An 18,252-nucleotide genomic window follows, 5' to 3' on the forward strand; every position below is an offset into this window, starting at 1 on the left:
CCGATCTCCGCTCCTTCCGCAAGAAACTCAAGACCCACCTGTTCCAATTAACCGGCCTGGCCCATTTATAGTCCTATTCCTTATCCTCCTGGCAGTTAGTTTTAATTTTGGGGTAGATTTTAGGGGTAGATTTTAATGTTGTTTCTAATTTTATTATTACTGTACAGTTTGCATATCGCCTCCTCTATGTTTATGTATATATGGTGTTTTTATTCTGACTGTACACCGCCCCGAGTCCCTTCGGGGAGAGGGAGCGGTTTATAAATCTAAATAAAGTAAAGTAAAGTAAAGTAATAGAGGGATAGAATCAAGATCACATGAAGTATCGCTTTACAAAGACTTAATGCAGCCCCTTAGAATATGGCATCCAGTTTTGGTGACCATGATGTAAAATAGATGCTGAGACTCTGGAAAAAGTGCAGAGAAGAGCAACTCAGATGATTAGGGGTGTGGAGGCTAAAACATATGCAGAAGGGTTGCAGGAATTGGGTACGTCTAGTTTAATGAAAAGAAGGGGTAACACGATAACAATGTTCCATTATTTGAGGGGCTGCCACAAATATGAAGGAGGCAAACTATTTGACAAAGTACTAGAAAGCAAGACAAGAAACAATGGATGGAAACTAATCAAGGAGAGAAGGAATGCGGAATTAAGGAGAAACATCCTAATAGTAAGAACAATTAACCAGTAAAACAGCTTGCCTTCAGAAGTTGTGGGTGCTCCCTCACTAGAGGCTTTTAAAAAGAGACTGGGCATTTGTCTGAAATGGTATAGACTCTCCCGGTCCAACAAGGGTTTGGACTGGATGACCTACAAGGTCCCTTCCAACTCTGTTATTCTATGTTGTAAGTAATGCTTTGAATGGAGGGAAATGTGACAATATGTAGAATTATGGTGAAGAGTATGAAATATTCAGGTTCTCTAGGATGGCACTATGAGACAAGCAGAAATCATCGCCTTGATCATTCAAGTATTTCACAAGTTGATCGAAGTACCTATTTAAAAAATAGTAACATTTTCTCGTTGGTGGTTAATTTTTTCAAAAGTTCATTTTGATTACCAGCTCTTGAAAGTTCAGCATCTCATTATATTTTCAGCATCTCATTATATTTTTCTTTATGTGTCCTAACTTTGCGGGATTTTATCATCAGAATAATAAAAGCCTTAACTGCAATGATATAAATTATGTATAACTAACATTCCAGACTTTGACAGGTGTAGGGAAAACATATTTCTTCCCACCTAAGACAAACAAGGCTTTCTGTTACACCACTCTTGCAGATTATTTTCTCTGAAATATTAAAAATAATAAGTTTGAAACAAAAAGTTATGGTTATAATATATGTAAGATAAATATGAGGCTGAAAAGATGTACATATATGTAAGATATGTAAGATAAATGTGAGGCTGAAAAGACGTACATATATGTAATATATATGTGTGTGTGTGTATGTATGTATGCATGTATGTATGTATATATGATATGTAAGATAAATATGAGGCTAATTTCTTTGCCCAAAGCAAACCAAAATTGTCCATATTTGGTGCATTCATTTCAAAGACATCATATTTGCTTTCAGAATAGGTAACATTTAAAACCCAGTTCTGTAGACTGCATGGTTCTGCTATTTTTATTAGGATACAGTCACATTCTTAAGTATTTTTATTCCCCTTTTCCAAAATTGAATTTGGCTGCATTGAACAATCTCTCTTTTCTTGACAATATTTTGGCATTATTTGTGAAACTATCGCCCTGTTGGTTCATACCGTTCTGACTTGATCTCACTTCCAATCAATTCCATGTGTCTAGATAGCTCTCTAGTAATGCCAGAGACTTCTCTGTGGCTTCCTTGTTTTGGAAAACATCAGCCTCTTAATTACTGAAGACATATTGATCATGTTCTCACCGGCATCTGTTGTCATTGGTAATATCATCATATCATGAGCAGTGACACAATGTAGATAAACATCTATTCACCATCCAATTTACTATCTGCTCCTTCATTGGTTGGGAATCAGAATAACAGAGTTGGAAGGGACCCTGGAGGGGTTCTAATCCAACCTCCTGCCCAAGCAAGGGACTCTATATACCATTCTGGACAAATCTCTCTCCAATCCCTTCTTTACAACCTTCACTGGTGGAGCACCCACAACTTCTGATTAGCTGCATTAACAGATGGATAGAATCAAGATCACATGAAGTGTTAGCACTGCTTTATAATGCCTTGGTAAAACCACACTTGGAATATTGGTTGAATAGTGCATTCAGTTTTGATCGCCAATTTTTTTAAAAAAATGTTGAGACTCTGGAAAGAGTGCAGAGAAGAGCAACCAAGATGATTAGGGGGCTGGAAGCTAAAATATATGAAAAACAGTTGCAGGAATTGGGTATGTATAGCCTAGTGACAAGAATGACCATTGGAGACATGACAGCAGTGTTCCAATATTTGAGAGGCTGCCTCAATCTATTTTCCAATAGCACCAGAAGGCAGGACAAGAAGCAATGGGTGGAAACTAATCAAGGAGAGAAGCAATCTAGAACTAAGGAGGCATTCCCTGACAGAGAGAACAAATAAGCAGTGGAATCGGTTGCCTTGGTAAAGCCACACTTGGAATACTGCATCCAGTTTTGGTTGCCACGATGTAAAAAAGATTTTGAGACTAGAGAAGAGCAACAAAGATGATTAAGGGACTGGAGGCTAAAACATATAAAGAACGGTTGCTGGAATTCAGTATGTCTAGTTTAATTTTAAAAAAGGACCAGAGCTGACATGATTGCAGTGTTCCAATATCTCAGGGGCTGCCACAAAGAAGAGGGAGTATGTTCTTCAAATATACCTGTATACCGCATGACCTCTATACTGCACAAGTCAAAAAAGAGGGCTGTGAAAATACCTACAGACCCCTCACATCCTGGACATAAATTGTTTCAACTCCTACCCTCAAAACTACGCTATAGGGCACTGCACACCAGAACAACTAGACACAAAAACAGTTTTCCCCCCGAACACCATCACTTTGCTAAACAAATAATTCCCTCAACACTGTCAAACTATTTATTAAGTCTGCATTACTATTGCTATTAGTCTTCTCATCATTCCTATCACCCATCTCCTCCCACTTATGACTGCATAACTGTAACTTGGTTGCTGGTATCCTTACAATTTATATTGATTGTTTGCTAGTATGATTTGATTGCTTATTTGTACCTATGACTATCATTAAGTGTTGTACCTTATCGTTCGTGATGAATGTATCTTGTCCTTTTATGTACGCTGAGAGCACCAAAGACAAATTCCTTGTGTGTCCAATCACACTTGGCCAAAGAATTCTATTCTATTCTATTCTATTCTATTCTATTCTATTCTATTCTATTCTATTCTATTGACTTTAGAAACCATTTTATTAGACAGGTTATTCTAAGAATTTGGAACAAATATAAAATGAGATTATACCCAAAAACGTCTTTACGCCTTCTGCCACCAGCCATACTATAGAAAGGAAATGAGTGGAGACAACAATGTTTAAGATATGCAGATTTATAAATGGACTGGTTTGCGTATTTGCAACTCATGTTGCTGATAAGAAACTGTATGATTTTTGAACAAGATAAAACTACTTTTGAAATGGAACTTTATAATAGTTGCGAATAGCTGTAGCTCGGGTATAGTACGAGGCTGAGAGTTCGTTCTCTGAGTTTGTTAGGACTTTGTTAAAAAAATTATCTTAAACCCCAAATATTTGATTACACAGCTTTCTGATACTGCTATTATAACCAGTAAAACTCCTAATTGACTTGTCTTCTTTATAAACCCTATATGTCAAAGAATATACTACAATGAGCAGTCAGGATGAACAAAACAACATTGAAACCCCAAGGATCCTTTTACCTCAAATTCCCTTACTTAATTGAAAGCATCTGCCTAGGAAAGCTGTAAACAAAAGATAGGATTAGTAAAGACAATGTCTTTATTAATACCTTTAAGCCCAAGAAGAGCACATTGATTAAGGGACTATTGAAGCCCCAGAGCTTTGTTGCTTATTTGGCTCTTTGCGTAGCAACAGTTCTGCATTTAAGCATATCCATCTAAATCCGTAAAGGAGCTGAACAAATCCATTTAGATTTTAGATTCCACCACCGCTCCCCATTCCCTCCGGGCCTCCTACCCCATGGAATACATTCAGAAGATGCAGGATAGTGTGAGAAAGAATAGATATTGAAAATGCATTTCCAAATGATTGGATTTTATTGATTGGGCCTGAAGGAAAAGTGATGCAGAAGGAAAGATCAAGAGATCGATCAAGACCCTGGCCAGGCCCCTAAGCTTGAAAGAATGTCTGATAACCGTCAGATCGCCTACCAAATATAGACTCTGCAGAACCTGATAACCATCATTTATAATCTAGGGATCGAGGCAGGCTTTCTAAAGAAAACTCTAGCCAAGTGAAAACATGAATTGTACAAATGCAGCCTTCTAAGGAAGGTTGAATAGACCACCATGCCAAAGTGGTGACAATCGGGAAAAGAGGGCATCTAAATTTAACTGCAAGGCTTATGGTAAAAATGCAGGCTCTTATGTAACACAATCCATGACCTTATCCAGCTTCTTCTTATTGGGAAACGTGTCATAGTCTCGTCAATGATGAACTCTGTATCCTCAGCATAGTTGTGTTGGAAGAAATGTCCTTCTGGGTTCAGTTCCAAGTGGGGAAAAAGACACTGGAAACATGGAGGCTGCTTGGAAAGATGGTTTTAATGGTGGACAGGATCACAGGGTTTGAGGTCCTGGGGAAAAAGTGATCACATGCTTCCAGATGTTGGGTGAAGAAGAAAAAAGGGCAGAGATGCTGAAAGTCCCTGGTTTTATGTCCTCTCTGGCCTTTGATCTTGAGCATGTATTCTGATTGATTGTGAGACTCCCATGGGGCCATGCAGGGCCAACTCTGTAGGCTGTGCTTTGAGTCCAAGTTTGGTTGCCTTGCTGGCTTGGTGAAAACTATCATACTGATTGTCAGTATGTAACACCCCTCCCCTCTTAGTTGGGTTCGTCCAGCTTGTAATGTACTCATGCAGGTAGGCGGGTTTTCTGGTGGCTCTCCCAGACCTGCGCAGTTCAGTCGGCGCTGGATCCTCGGTCAGGTCAGATGGATCTGTTGTCTCTCTGGTTTCGCCTGATGGAAGCACCTGGAACTTTCCACAGGGCACGGCTGGATTTTCTGGAGCCGGGCAAGGTCCGGTAATTCCTGTAACTGTGGCAGGAATCCAGATCCCCCCCCCCAGCGTAGTTGTGGGCGTAAACTCAATCCCCTACACTAAAGTGTCTAAGTTTGCCGATCCAATCTGGGGGTGTCACAGCAGAGTAGTTTGGGTGTAGCCAGTCTAAGGGCGATCTTAGCCGGCGACCCATTAGAAGCTCGGAGGGGCTTCTCCTGATGGTAGCACTTGGCGTGATGTGCTGAATGAGGAGGAATTGATCAACCCGTGTTTGCCAATCTCTCAGCCCCATCCTAGATAGGGCTTCTTTAGCGGATCACACCATTCTCTCCACCTACTGGCCATTACTGGCCAGATGGGATGGAGCAACCAGGGCATGCCTGATTCCCTGCAACGCTAAGTAAGTTTCGAATTGCATAGCCATAAATTGGGGCCTGTTTCAGAGACTAGAGCATCGGGCAGGTGAGTGGAGAAAAGTCTCCATAGTGCCTTGATGACCGCTTCTGCCGTGGTAGTGGCCATGAGGATTATCTGCCATGGTAGTGCCGTGGTAGTGGCCATGAGGATTATCTCTAACCATTTCGAATAGGCGTCCACAACTACCATGAATACTTGGCCGTGAACCGGGGCGGCAAAGTCAATGTGCACCCTAGACCACGGTGCTTGAGGACGCTCCCACTCCTTAGCGGGCACCTCCGGGGGAGCTGGTCTGGACTCCTGGCACGGTGTGCAGGTAGCCACCCATTCCTCAATCTCCCTATCCATGTTAGGCCACCACACATAACTCCTGGCCAAAGATTTCATCCGGACAATTCCCAGATGCCCTACATGCAAAGCCTCTAATACTGCAACCCACAGTTTGGTTGGAACAATGACCCGGTCCCCCCACAGTAGACAACTATTGACAACAGAAAGTTCATCTTGTTTAGCAAAAAACATTTTAAATTCTGGCCCAACCAGCCCCTTGGGCCACCCCCTCTACAGCCAGTTCAAAATCTGTGCAAGAGTCTGGCCTTTTGCTGAGTGGTGGGCGACCTCGCTGGAGGAGACAGGTACTCGTGGAACCACTTAATGCCAGCTACTGCAGCCAGAGCCTCATGGTCCAGTTGGCTGTAGTTCCGCTTGGCAGCTGACAAGGTCCTTGAGTAGTAGGTGATGGGTGCCTCGGTTCCATTGGGCATGTGGTGGCACAGCCCCAATGCCGAACGGAGAAGCATCACAAGTCAGCACAAGTGGCAGAGTCTGGTTGTACTGGACCAGGAACGTGTCCGCTGAAGGCAGTTTTTTCACCGTAGCAAATGCGGCAGCTTCAGCTCTGCCCCAGGTCCATTTCACCTTTTTGCTGAGGAGCTGGTGCAATGGTATGCAACCATAGCTTTTTCTTTGAAAAAGATGCTGTAGAAGTTAAGAAGTCCGAGGAACGCCTGTAACTCGGTCTGATTGCAAGGTGTAGGGGCATCCTGGAGTGCCTTAATTTTTTTGTTTGTGGGGTGAATTCCTGAGCCGTCAATCAGGTACCCTAGAAATTCAATCCTTGGAACATTAATTTCGGCATTTTTCTTTTTTGAGGCCTTTTTCTTGAATTCTGGTCAAAACAGTCCTAAGTCTTTTGAAAAGTTGCACCTTGTTTGCAGCCGATACCAAAATGTCATCAAAATAGGGGACGATTCCTGGTATCCCCTGCAAAAGCTGTTCCATGACGCTTTGGAGTACTAATGCCAAATTGTAGCCGGGTGCATTTAAAAGCACCCCTATGCATCACAATGGTTTGGACCTCTGCCGTGGTGTCATCTACAGACAACTGCTGGTATGCCTGCACCATATCTAATTTAGCGAACACCTTTCCTGGGCCAAGGGAATGTAATAGGTGCTGTACAATGGGCACAGGATAAGCGCTTTGTTGTAAAGCTTTGTTTATTGTGCACTTGTAATCTGCACAGATGCAGCCAGACCCATCAGGCTTCATGGGGGTCACTATAGGGGTCTCCCAGCATGCATGATTGACCGATTCTAGAATTCCCTGGCCAATTAATTTGTCCAATTCAAGATCAATTTTAGGGCGGAGAGCAAAAGAGACTCTCCTGGGTTTTAGCCTAATAGGGGCTGTGTTGGGGTCCAAATTAAAAGAGATTGGAGTCCCCATATACTTACCTAGACTGGTGCTGAAGACATCCTCAAACTCCTTAAGGAGCTCCTCGGTGCTGTTGTCATGCACGGCGTTGATTCCGGTCACCCCCCCCCCCCCAAGCCCAGAGATTTGAACCAGTCCAAACCTAGGAGACTCTGCAGGGATCCTCCGACCATCGTCACAGGAAGCACACCATCAAAAGACTTGAATTGCACTCAGAAAGTGCCTCGGCCCAGAACCAGGATGCGGTTCCCCAGGTAGTCACTCAGGCGCAGGTCTGGAACCTTTAGCTTGTGTCTTCGTACACTGGAAACAGCTCTCTTTAGCATAGCCCAGGACATAATGGTCAGTGATGACCCTGTGTCAATCTCCATTGAACATAGAGAACCCACGAGGAGGATTGTGACTCTCAGCTTTTTGTTCCATGGGGTGCTTGCTTGACCAATAGTGGTCTGGAAGGTTGCGTCGGTTTCTGCCCTGCTGCTTTGGTTGTGGTTGCCATGAGCCTCGTCTGGCAGTCTCGAGCATGCAGGTTGGCCCTTTGGTTGCTTTGGTGCTGCAGGGAATTCGCTTCTGCAGACCCTGGTGATGTGTCCCTTTCATTCGCAGCCCTGGCAGAGGGCGTCCCAGAAATGGCAGGCAGATCGCTGATGGTTACTTCCACAGCCAGCGCAAGGTGGTAAACACGTTTCATATTTCCGCGCTGATTCCTTGCGGTGCGCATGCGGTAGATTTTGTCCTCGCTGTCTGAGGCTTCTGGCTCTGTAGTCTCACGATGCACCTCCACCGTTTTGCGCACACTCTTTGGACTGCTCTGCCTCTGCAGCGTTTCCGTCGACTTGGTCGAAGACTCAGTAGCCCTGGCTTCATCCAGGGCAATTTGTAGAGTGAGGTTTGTCTTGGCGAGCAACCTCCTCTGTAAACTAATGTCCTGAACACCGCAAATGATTCTATCCAGCAAGAATTCATCTAAGTCCCTGAACTCGCAGTAGGCCGCAGCCTTTCAAAGTGTGGCAACATATTGGTTGATTGTTTCACCTTCCTTCTGGTTGCGGAGGTTGAATTCATGCCTCCGCATGTATTTAGATGGTCTGGGAGTGTAGTGTGACCGCAGCGTCTGTTGTAGGACTAACCAAGCAACCGAATGGATCGGTGTTGGCTCAGACAAGTCTTTAGCAGTTCGAACACGTATGGTCCGCAGTAGCTCAGGAACATTGCTTTCCTCCAGCCTTCGGACAGGCCTAAAAGGTCGTTGGCTTCGAGGAAGCATTCGAACCTCATCATATACGAGTCCCAGTGCTTGGTGGCTGGATTGTATGGAGCAGGTGGGGTGTGCGTAGTCATCTTGGCAAGCGGACTTGAATTTGCGACTTTAAGATGGCTGATCATGCCGCACTTCGCTCCGGGCTGGATTGACTCTCTGGATTGTACTTGCTCTTTTGGTGCCTAGTTGCCTTCCAATCCCACCCTCATCTCCAGTATTAGATAGGGTGAACGAATGAGACAGACTCAGGCTTCAGCAACCACAGCTCTTTATTAAGTGACAACTATGTACAATCCAGCAAAGACTCTATCTGGCAGCAGCCCTTTTATAGGGACCTGTCAGACCATTCGACCAATCAGATTTGAATATTGTTCCCGGTGGAACAGAAGACTTTGGTGGAAACTACCATACTGATTGTCAGTATGTAACACAAATGAAAACAGTTGCTTTGTTGCCCACAGTTAACAGTGACACAGATTGCTTTCTTTTCAATTTATTTCTGTTTTGTGTGTCTGTGTGGATTTTTGGTAGTACTATGAATGAAAATTCAATTCTCCACCAATGCCAAACTTGCTGTTACTCTAGGGCATTGTTTATCAACCTTGGAAAATTTTAGTTAGCCATGCTGGTTGGAGAATTCTGGGAGTTGAAGTACATGTGTCTTAAATTTGCCAAAATGTAAAACTTATCTTCCTTCTCTCCCTCCCTCCCTCCCTCCCTCCCTCCCCCCCCCTCTGTGTGTGTGTGTGTGTGTGTGTGTGTGTGTGTGAAGAATATTCTACAATGTGGCCTTTCAGTTAAATCTTTTCTCACAAACATACACTGCAAGATAACAAAAGAATTCAAAAGACCTGCCCTGTATCAATAGAGACTCTGCCAATCACCTGTCAACAAGGGGTGAAATCCAGCAGGTTTTGACAGGTTCTGGAGAACCAGTAGCAGAAATTTTGAGTAGTTTGGAGAAGCAGCAAATGCCACCTCTGGCTGGCCCCAGAGTGGGGTAGGAATGGAGATTTTACAGTATCCTTCCACTGCCACGCCCACCAAGCCACTCCCACCAAGCCACACCATGTCCACCAAGCCACACCCATAAAACTGGTAGTAAAAAAAATTGAAATTTCACCACTGCTGTCAACTAATCTTCTTCTTCTTCTTCTTCTTCTTCTTCTTCTTCTTCTTCTTCTTCTTCTTCTTCTTCTTCTTCTTCTTCTTCTTCTTCTTCTTCTTCTTCTTCTTCTTCTTCTTCTTCAATCTGGCAGCATCATTGTCTAAAGCTAGACACTTACAGACAAATGTGTGCTCAGTTTATTTTGAAAGCAAGAATCTAGTCCTTATGTTTTTGAATAAATGGTTGCTTTAAATAAGAAGTGTTATGGTCCATTTTATCTGCCTTGACTGTCATTAAATTCTATCTGTACTTGCTGGGAATTAAATCTGATGGAGAGAATTAAATTCTATATGGAATTAAATTCCACATAGACAGTTTAGCGCATGGCATATCATATATGGCAGTGATGGCGAACCTATGGCACGCGTGCCACAAGCGGCACATGGAGCCATTTGTCAGGGCACGCGAGGCGCTGCCCTGTCAGCTGGCCAGCGCGCATGCGTGCGCTGGCCATCTGAGTTCACCTTTTTAAAAGCTATTTTTCACCTTCCCCAGGCTCCAGAGGCTTTATAGGAGCCTGGGGAGGGCAAAAAGAGCCCCCCCCCCGGAGGCTTCAGGGACCATCCAGAAGTCACTTCCGGTTTGCTCGGAGGGTGGTTTTAAGCGTTCCGAAGGCTTCAGGGAAGCCTCCGGACGGTCCCTGAAGCCTCCAGAGGGCCTCTGGGGGGGGAGGCTCTTTTCGCCCTCCCCAGGCTCCTATAAAGCCTATGGAGCCCGGGGAGGGCGAAAAAAGCATGTAAAATGGGGGGGTCGCACGTTGTGCGCGCATGCGCACTGGGGGGGTCGTGCATTGCATTATGGGTGCGGCATGCCCGCACACGCCCCCCCCTGCACTCCCCCCACTTGTGGCACACGAGCCAAAAAAGGTTCGCCATCGCTGATATATGGCAAAGAAATATAAAACACGTAGACAGTATTTTACTGTTAAACTACATTTTGTCCTGTGAAGACAGAGTCCAGATCTTGTTCCACGTAGATTTCCCATAATAAAATAAACATTTTATAATATTTATCTTTACTTTTTTTCATTTTTACTTGGCCTTTCCTGAAAAGACCTTGAGGTAACCTTCCTGATACCTTTTTGCATTTAATCATCACAGCCACTTGTAAGGTAGACTTCGCTTGCCATCCGATGATTATCTAAAGCTTTGTGGATCTGGATTTTTAGGCCATGTTTTTCTGGCAAGCCTAGAGATTTGAACTGCCTTTTAACCTCAAACCCCAAACTCCTTCTGACCTTTTAATCCTGCAAACTAAAGTTTGGTGTAATAGACTTGGGATAATGGAAGCTTTTCCTATTTTAATTTGTGAAACACACTGAGGTCGTCAATTATTTAAGAAATCATTCTAACCCTTGGAATCATCACTCCATTCTATAATTGCTCAGAGCAGGATGCAAAAATGAATCTTTCCTGTTCAGCTGTACTTGGGCAATTGTTTGCGACTGCCTCCACTCAGTAAACACACCCTGTCCCACCCCCCCAGACCATCTAAGGAGATGTAAGTAAACTACTACACCCAGTAAGAGGTGGGGGGAGAACCTTTTTGCTGCTGCTTACAGGGTGAGAACACGGAGCTTGCTGAGAAGTCAAAGAAAATTAGCAGAAGTGAGAAAGACAAACTTTGGGAGAATCAGTCAGCAGAAGACTCTGGCCTGCTGCAACCATCAAAAGAAACCACATCAGCTATTCCTTATGGGCCATAAATTCACAGAAAAAATCTCCTTGTTTCTATTCGAATATGACACCCCAAGGATGGTTTTGGTGCGCAACAAGAAGGTGGGCTTAACCTTCCGACTGATCCAGCTGGTGGTCCTTTCCTACATCATTGGGTAAGTGTTTAGAATAGAATAACAGAGTTGGAAGGGACCTTGGAGGTCTTCTAGTCCAACCCCCCTGCCTAGGCAGGAAACCCTATACCGTTTCAGGCAAATGGCTATCCAACATCTTCTTAAAGACTTCCAGTGTTGGGGCATTCACAACTTCTGGAGGCAAGTTGTTCCATTGATTAATTGTTCTGTCAGGAAGTTTCTCCTCAGTTCTAAGTTGCTTCTTTCCTTGATTAGTTTCTACCCATTGCTTCTTGTTCTACCCTCAGGTGCCTTGGAGAATAGTTTGACACCCTCTTCTTTGTGGCAACCCCTGAGATATTGGAACACTGCTATCGTGTCTCCCCTAGTCCTTCTTTTCATCAGACTAGACATATGCAGTTCCAGCAACCGTTCTTTACATGTTTTAGCCTCCAGTCCCCTAATCATCTTTGTTGCTCTTCTCTGCACTCTTTCTAGAGTCTCAAAATCTTTTTTACATTGTGGCGACCAAAACTGAATGCAAGCTTCCAAGTGTGGTCTTACCAAGGCATTATAAAGTGGTATTAACACTTCTTGGGATCTTGATTCTATCTGTCTGTTTTTGCAGTCTTTACACAGTTTAGAATCAGGCAAGGGAGCCTTTCAATTCTCTCGTTTGTTTCTACTGTTATTGGGTGCCCAATCCATGAATCCCATCTGTTTAATAATTGATTCAGCTTTCCATTCTTCCATCCTTGTGAGGTTGGTAAAATGAGGACCCAGATTATTGGGGGCAATACCCTGATGTTGTAACCACCCAGAGAGTGTTGCATTATGGGGCCGTATTTAAGTCTAGGTGCTATTGCTATTAATGCTGTTGATTAACCAGCAGACATTTGGTTGATCAAGGTCATCCACTCCTGGGTTAGGTAAGGAACCAATGAGCATTTTTGGTTTTTGATGGTCTGAAGGAGCTGAAAATGCAATTGAGGGCAAAAGTCCTATATAGGCTGTGAAAACCCATTTAAAATTATGGAGTTGCACATGGCAGCCTTCTCCTGATTGTCTCCATATGTATCCCACACTTGGCCGATTCTTTGGCTTCTGTGTGAAGCAGCTAGATTTAAAATGTGGGACTTCTACCCACATCTGGAACAGGAATCAGCTCTTCCCAAGAAGGAGTTGTTGCTTAGCAAGCCTTCCAGCTGTGCTAAGGTTTCTACTCCCTTTCACTTTAAGCCTTCTTTCAAAACCTGGCCAGTTGTCACTCATCTTGGCAAGGTCAGGATTATGGGGCAGGAATTGTATCACAAACCTTTACTCCGGATGTCTATGGAGATTCTCAGTCATCCAGGTCACGAGTGTCCCAAAGGTGCTTTTTCAAAAGAATAGAAGAAGCTTCTTGGATGACAAGCGAAACCTCTTCAAGGAAAAACAAAAAAAGTTCAATTGCCTCTTGAAAAAGCACCTTTGCTTTACTTTTGATCCTGTTTTAAATACACTCTCATCTCTAGGGGCTGGCTGAAAGAGATGCCTGTCGAAGGATTCAATTCTGCTCTCTGCATGAAAAACATCCATCATAACTTCAAATGGTTGTAAAACCACTAATCCCAGTTCAAGGACCACCTGTACTGTCCTGGCCTTAGAGACTCAGATACTCCTGTCTAATGCAAAGCAGGAGCCGCAATCTTTCACTAGAAAGACAACAATTTTTGTGAGGCGGGGGGAGGGGCAATCCAAAGTTAAGAATACTGAAGTCACTGAAGTAGATTGGCACAGGTGTTATATGCCCGTGATGGTGAACCTATGGCACACATGCCAGAGGTGGCATGCAGCGCTCTCTCTGTGAATACGGGAGCCGTTGCCCCAGTTCAGTTCCGCTGTGCATGCGCGCGAGCTTCCCATCCACCAGCTGGTCTTTGGGTCTCTGCCGTGCATGGGTAGGGGGCAGGGAGCATGTGCGGGTGCCTGCGTGCACATGCTCAGGGGGGCAGAGAGTATGTGGGGGGACACATGCAGGGTCTGGCATGCATATGCATGGGGCACATGAGGTGGGGCTGCGTGCATGCACAGGGGCAGGGCGCATGTGCGGGGCTGCGCACACATTACATTTTGGGGGTTCAGGCACACACAGACGCATTCACACGCATGTGTGCTTGGGACACTCAGTCCGGAAAAGGTTAGCCATCACTGTTAGATGCCAATCAGATGTTAGTAATAATTGGATGGGAGATTAAATGGAGACTAGACTGGAAAGATGAGAAAATATCCCAGAAGAAGAGGGAAAAAATGGCCAACTCTGTGGATACACTGTACACTGAATTCAACTTGATACAAAAAGAATGCTGTTAGACACAGTTTGCTATGATACTGTGCATATTGTTGCTTCAGGAATTGACACCCCATTGTTCTAAGTCAGGAATTCTGGGAGTTGAAGTCCACACATCTTAAAGTTGCCAAGGTTGAGAAATAGTGTTAAAAGTCATTTTTGTGGGAAGCTGAGGATCTTTAGGATGCTAGGCGGGAGTTTTTTCCAACACCGCCACGTCTGAATTTCTGTTTCACCATTGAGCAATCATTCCTTCCCCCCATTAAAGAAAGGAAACCCAAAAAGTTGTTGCAGCTACCATTTTATTGACTATTTCTTGAATTCTGTTTTGCACACTGATTGTCTCCCAAAGCAATTTCTTTCAGCACTAAAAAGGCATCTGAATCTAATATCAATTGAGACATCTGTCCATGTAGTTTAGCATTCTCTATGCTAATTGGAGAGGATCCAGGAGGAACATCCAGGGTGGTCAAAAAAGTCAAGATGGCAGCTATATGATCCAAGTTCTATTGCTTGTTTATATGTGGTATTTTTATGATATATGTCCCAAAGAAGTGGGGCTTTTTGACTATATCATTGTGGGGATATATATATATATATATATATATATATATATATATATATATATATATATGTGTGTGTGTGTGTGTGTGTGTGTGTGTGTGTGTGTGTGTGTGTGTGTGTGTATATGTATATGTATATGTATATGTATATGTATTTGTGTTACAACCCCTGGTATGCCCAAATATGGGAGGGAGCTCACTACTCCCCCTTTCAGTCCTTCGGCTCATTACAGAGGACCATCCAGGTTATTTATTTATCAGCACAAATACTACATACATACATACATACATGCATGCATGCATGCATGCATGCATGCATACATACATACATACGAAAGTGATTATTGTCTATATTTATACTTTATCTCCTGTCTGCAGATCTTGAAAAACACATTTGCAAATGTAATTGTATATATGTAGGAACTTTATCATAGCTCTCTCCCTATCTAATATACCATATACACATAGTTGCATTAAAAAAAATACTAACCTTCACCACCAATCTATATTCTTAAGTGGCATAATCCAGAATTCTAATATTGTTTATTTCCCACTTCATTCAAAGAATGGATAAAACAGCTCTCTGGCTGCTATGTTGACATTCCTTCTTAATTAGCCAAGCAATCACCTTGTAGTAGATCTATCTAACAATCTAATTTTATTTTCCTTTTGCATATCCACGGATATGAAAAAATACAGTGAACGTAAGTAGTGCAGTAAATATCCATAATGCTAATGGTTAAAGATGTGAAAAGCAAGCCAGAACTAACTCGCTATTGGGCACTGTGCCACATCAACCACTGTGTTGATGGTTGGGTCAAAAGTTAGTTTGGTGTTGATGCTCCCTTGGAACATCTATATCCCCTTTTGCCCTTCAAAACAGAAGGACAGAATATAGATCCTTGCTGATCCTACAGGCTGCTTGCTGAAGGAAGCAGCTGTTTTTCCTGTCTAAGCATCCAACACTTAGGATTATTTCCCCAAAGAAACCTTTTTTTGGAAGGGGGGAGAGAAAGCAGAAAACTTTTCAAAACTCAGTATTTGAAAAGGGAAACTCTTAAGATTTCAGCTTACTGTTTTTACCAAGTCATTTGACAAGGTTTAGTTCTATCAGGGCAAGGTTAGCGAATTTGAGATCTTTTAGCTGCTGCTGGACTCCAACTGCTATTATCCCCAGCCAACATGGTCAAGAATGACTGAAGATGCATCAAATGGGGATGGCAGATAAGTGGTGGAATAGAAGTGATTCCTAGCAAGAAGAAAGTCACACTTTTGCCTAAACGTTATGGCTATCCTTCAATCAACGTATCTCAGAAGCTAAGTTAGACTTGGATGAAGAACTGGCTGAGAATTCCAGGGTGGGATGAAGAGGTGGTATTCAGCCAGTTCGCGCAAACTGGTGGCGGCAATTTGGACAAGGTGGGAGAACTGGTAGCGATGCTGGCTGGCCACGCCCCTGAACCAGTCCCCCTGTCGCTGTTCGCTCGCCCTGCCCACCCAGTCGCCGCTTGCTCACCCCACCTGCCTGCCCAATGCTTGCTCACACTGCCCGCCTGATAATCACTCGATGCTCACTCGCTCATTTGATGCTTGCCCATCTGAGCCCTATATATGCCTTTGCTTCACCATGCGGGCCAACCAAGTGCCTTGCCCATCGCCTCCATGCCTTGCCCGCTCTGCTCAGCTCACCAAAGATAAGTAAGAATGCTGCCCACTCGCCTTGGGTTGGGAGCCGGGGCCCAGGAACATGCCATTCCCTGAGGCCCCAGAGCCACCGCCTGCTCACCACCCACCTTGGCTGGGTTGGGGAATGTGCCATTCATCGGTTCCGGCCTTGCCCTGGAGCTGCTGCCCACTCATCACCCTGCCCTCCCTTCACCAGTGGCTGGCAGGCAAAGAAGCCTCCCAGCCACCGCCTCTTTGAGAGCCGCTTTGCAAAGCAGCTCTCAAAGAGGCAGCACTGGCTGCCAACCGCCAAAAAGTCCTCCGGTCAGTGAAAAACCTGTTGCCGTCACCGCCATGTTCTTCGCACATGCGCATCTCATTGCCTTGCAAGTCCAAACCTCTTTGCCTGCCAGGCGCTTCCCAGCAGCAGCTGCTGGCTGGGGCCACCGAAAACTCCTGTCAGCTGGCCTTCCGGTGTCTGGACCAGCCACCGTGGAAGGTAAGCAGCCTGAACAAAGAGGTGGTGGTGGTGGAGAAAGTGGGGCTAGGGCCAAGGCTACTAAAGGAGGAGAAGCCTGGACGACTGGCAAAGGGAAGGCAGGGTAGATAGGTAGAAATCCCCAAAACGGGTTTTATTTCCTAATACAGGGGTGTCAACTAGCAGCCCACGGGCCACCCCAGCTCTACCAAGGCAAAAACCATCGCAAAACATCCCGTGATGGCAACATGACAAGGCAAGTTTGACATCCCTGTCCTAGTGTTTCACTCCAAGCTACACCTTTTTCGGATCAACCAAGTGTTGATTCATTGGTTGTGACAGGAATTGACTGACCAGCTTGTCACCTGAACCTGACATCATAGGTTGAGAGGAGGTTGCCCCAAAATCACCCAGCTGGCTTTCATACTGTTTCCCTCAAAATAAGCCCTCCCTGGAAATATTGCAACACAGCAGCAGCCATGAGGTGACCACGCTCGCTGCCTCCTGCACCTCAAAAATAATAAGACCTCCCCGAAAATAAGGCCAACAGCTTATTTGGGGGGTCAAAAGAAAATATGATCTTGCCTTATTTTCATGGAAACATGGTGCTTGAGACAAGTCTAGAACTCACAGTTTCCTGGTTTCTAGCCTAACACTTGATCAATCATTGGGAGGAGTGACCCACTACAGTGGACATCTTGATGTCAAACAAGGAAGATGTGTAGGTCTTCTTCACAATCTAGGAACTGGGTATAAATGGGCAACTTTACCACCCTCGCTACATTAGCCCCATTCCTGTTCCCCAGAGCTGGCTGGGGAATTCTGGGAGTTGACTCTTATAATTTTAAAGCTACTGAGATTGAAGCACACTGCTCTAAAGCTCCTTCTTGTTTTCCCTTTGAATAAAACCTCTTGTAGTTCTGTTAAGAGGAAAGAAGAAGGACCCGCTTTCTCCTTAGCACTGTAATAATTCATTGGCAGGAATGATTCCAAGGATGAGGGTTGTGTGGATCAATATAAGTTCATTTATTGTTCCCATAAGCTGGGCAATAATTTAGATTGATTTGGTGTAATAATGGTGTGTGTTTTTTTCAGAGGAACTGACTAATATGTGGTTTCATTCAGAACCTTTCCTAAGATAAAAGGTACCTCTAGGCAATTAACATTAACGATCACAGCTGTATACATTTAGCCCCAAATCCTTTTAAAATCCAAATTTCTCTAATGTCACCTTTTTATACACTGCATATAAATTTCCATAATGCAAACTTTTTTAAAGCTTAAATTTCCCTAAAAAACAAAAACTTACTCCTGTGTAACATTCCCGAATGGGGTAAGAGCTTTAAAAAATAAAAAAAGAAACTTGTCTTTGTATCTTTTCATTTTTTTCTATCCCAGAGGTTCATAGTGTTATTTGGGCAAGAGTGACATTTGAATTGGGTGAGGTACCTTTAGGTTAATTTTCAATAGTTGTTGATAGTTGCAAAGTCGTGTCTGACCCATTGCGGCCCCATTGACAATGTTCATCCAGGCCTTCCTGTCCTGTACCATTACAGCATCGGACTTTCGTTTCACATCCACAGCTGAGCCTCCTTTTGGCTTTGGCCCAGCCGCTTCACTCTTTCTGGCACTACTAGTACTAGCCCTCTGCT

At 44.1% G+C, this 18,252-nt stretch overlaps 1 protein-coding gene across 3 annotated transcripts in view; it reads left to right on the top strand.

The window, feature by feature from the left end:
* Positions 1–11,335: 11,335 nt before the first annotated feature.
* Positions 11,336–18,252, top strand: part of P2RX1 (purinergic receptor P2X 1) — a 77,818-nt gene continuing 70,901 nt past the window's right edge. For all 3 annotated transcript variants that reach the window (XM_081943725.1, XM_081943727.1, XM_081943726.1), the window contains exon 1: positions 11,336–11,607. In XM_081943725.1, the coding sequence (XP_081799851.1) occupies positions 11,471–11,607 (137 nt within the window). In that variant the 5' untranslated portion in view covers positions 11,336–11,470. The remainder of the gene's footprint in view (positions 11,608–18,252) is intronic.

The sequence above is a fragment of the Natrix helvetica genome (assembly GCF_964273705.1).
Source record: "Natrix helvetica genome assembly, chromosome: 2".
Classification (NCBI taxonomy): Eukaryota; Metazoa; Chordata; class Lepidosauria; order Squamata; family Natricidae; genus Natrix; species Natrix helvetica.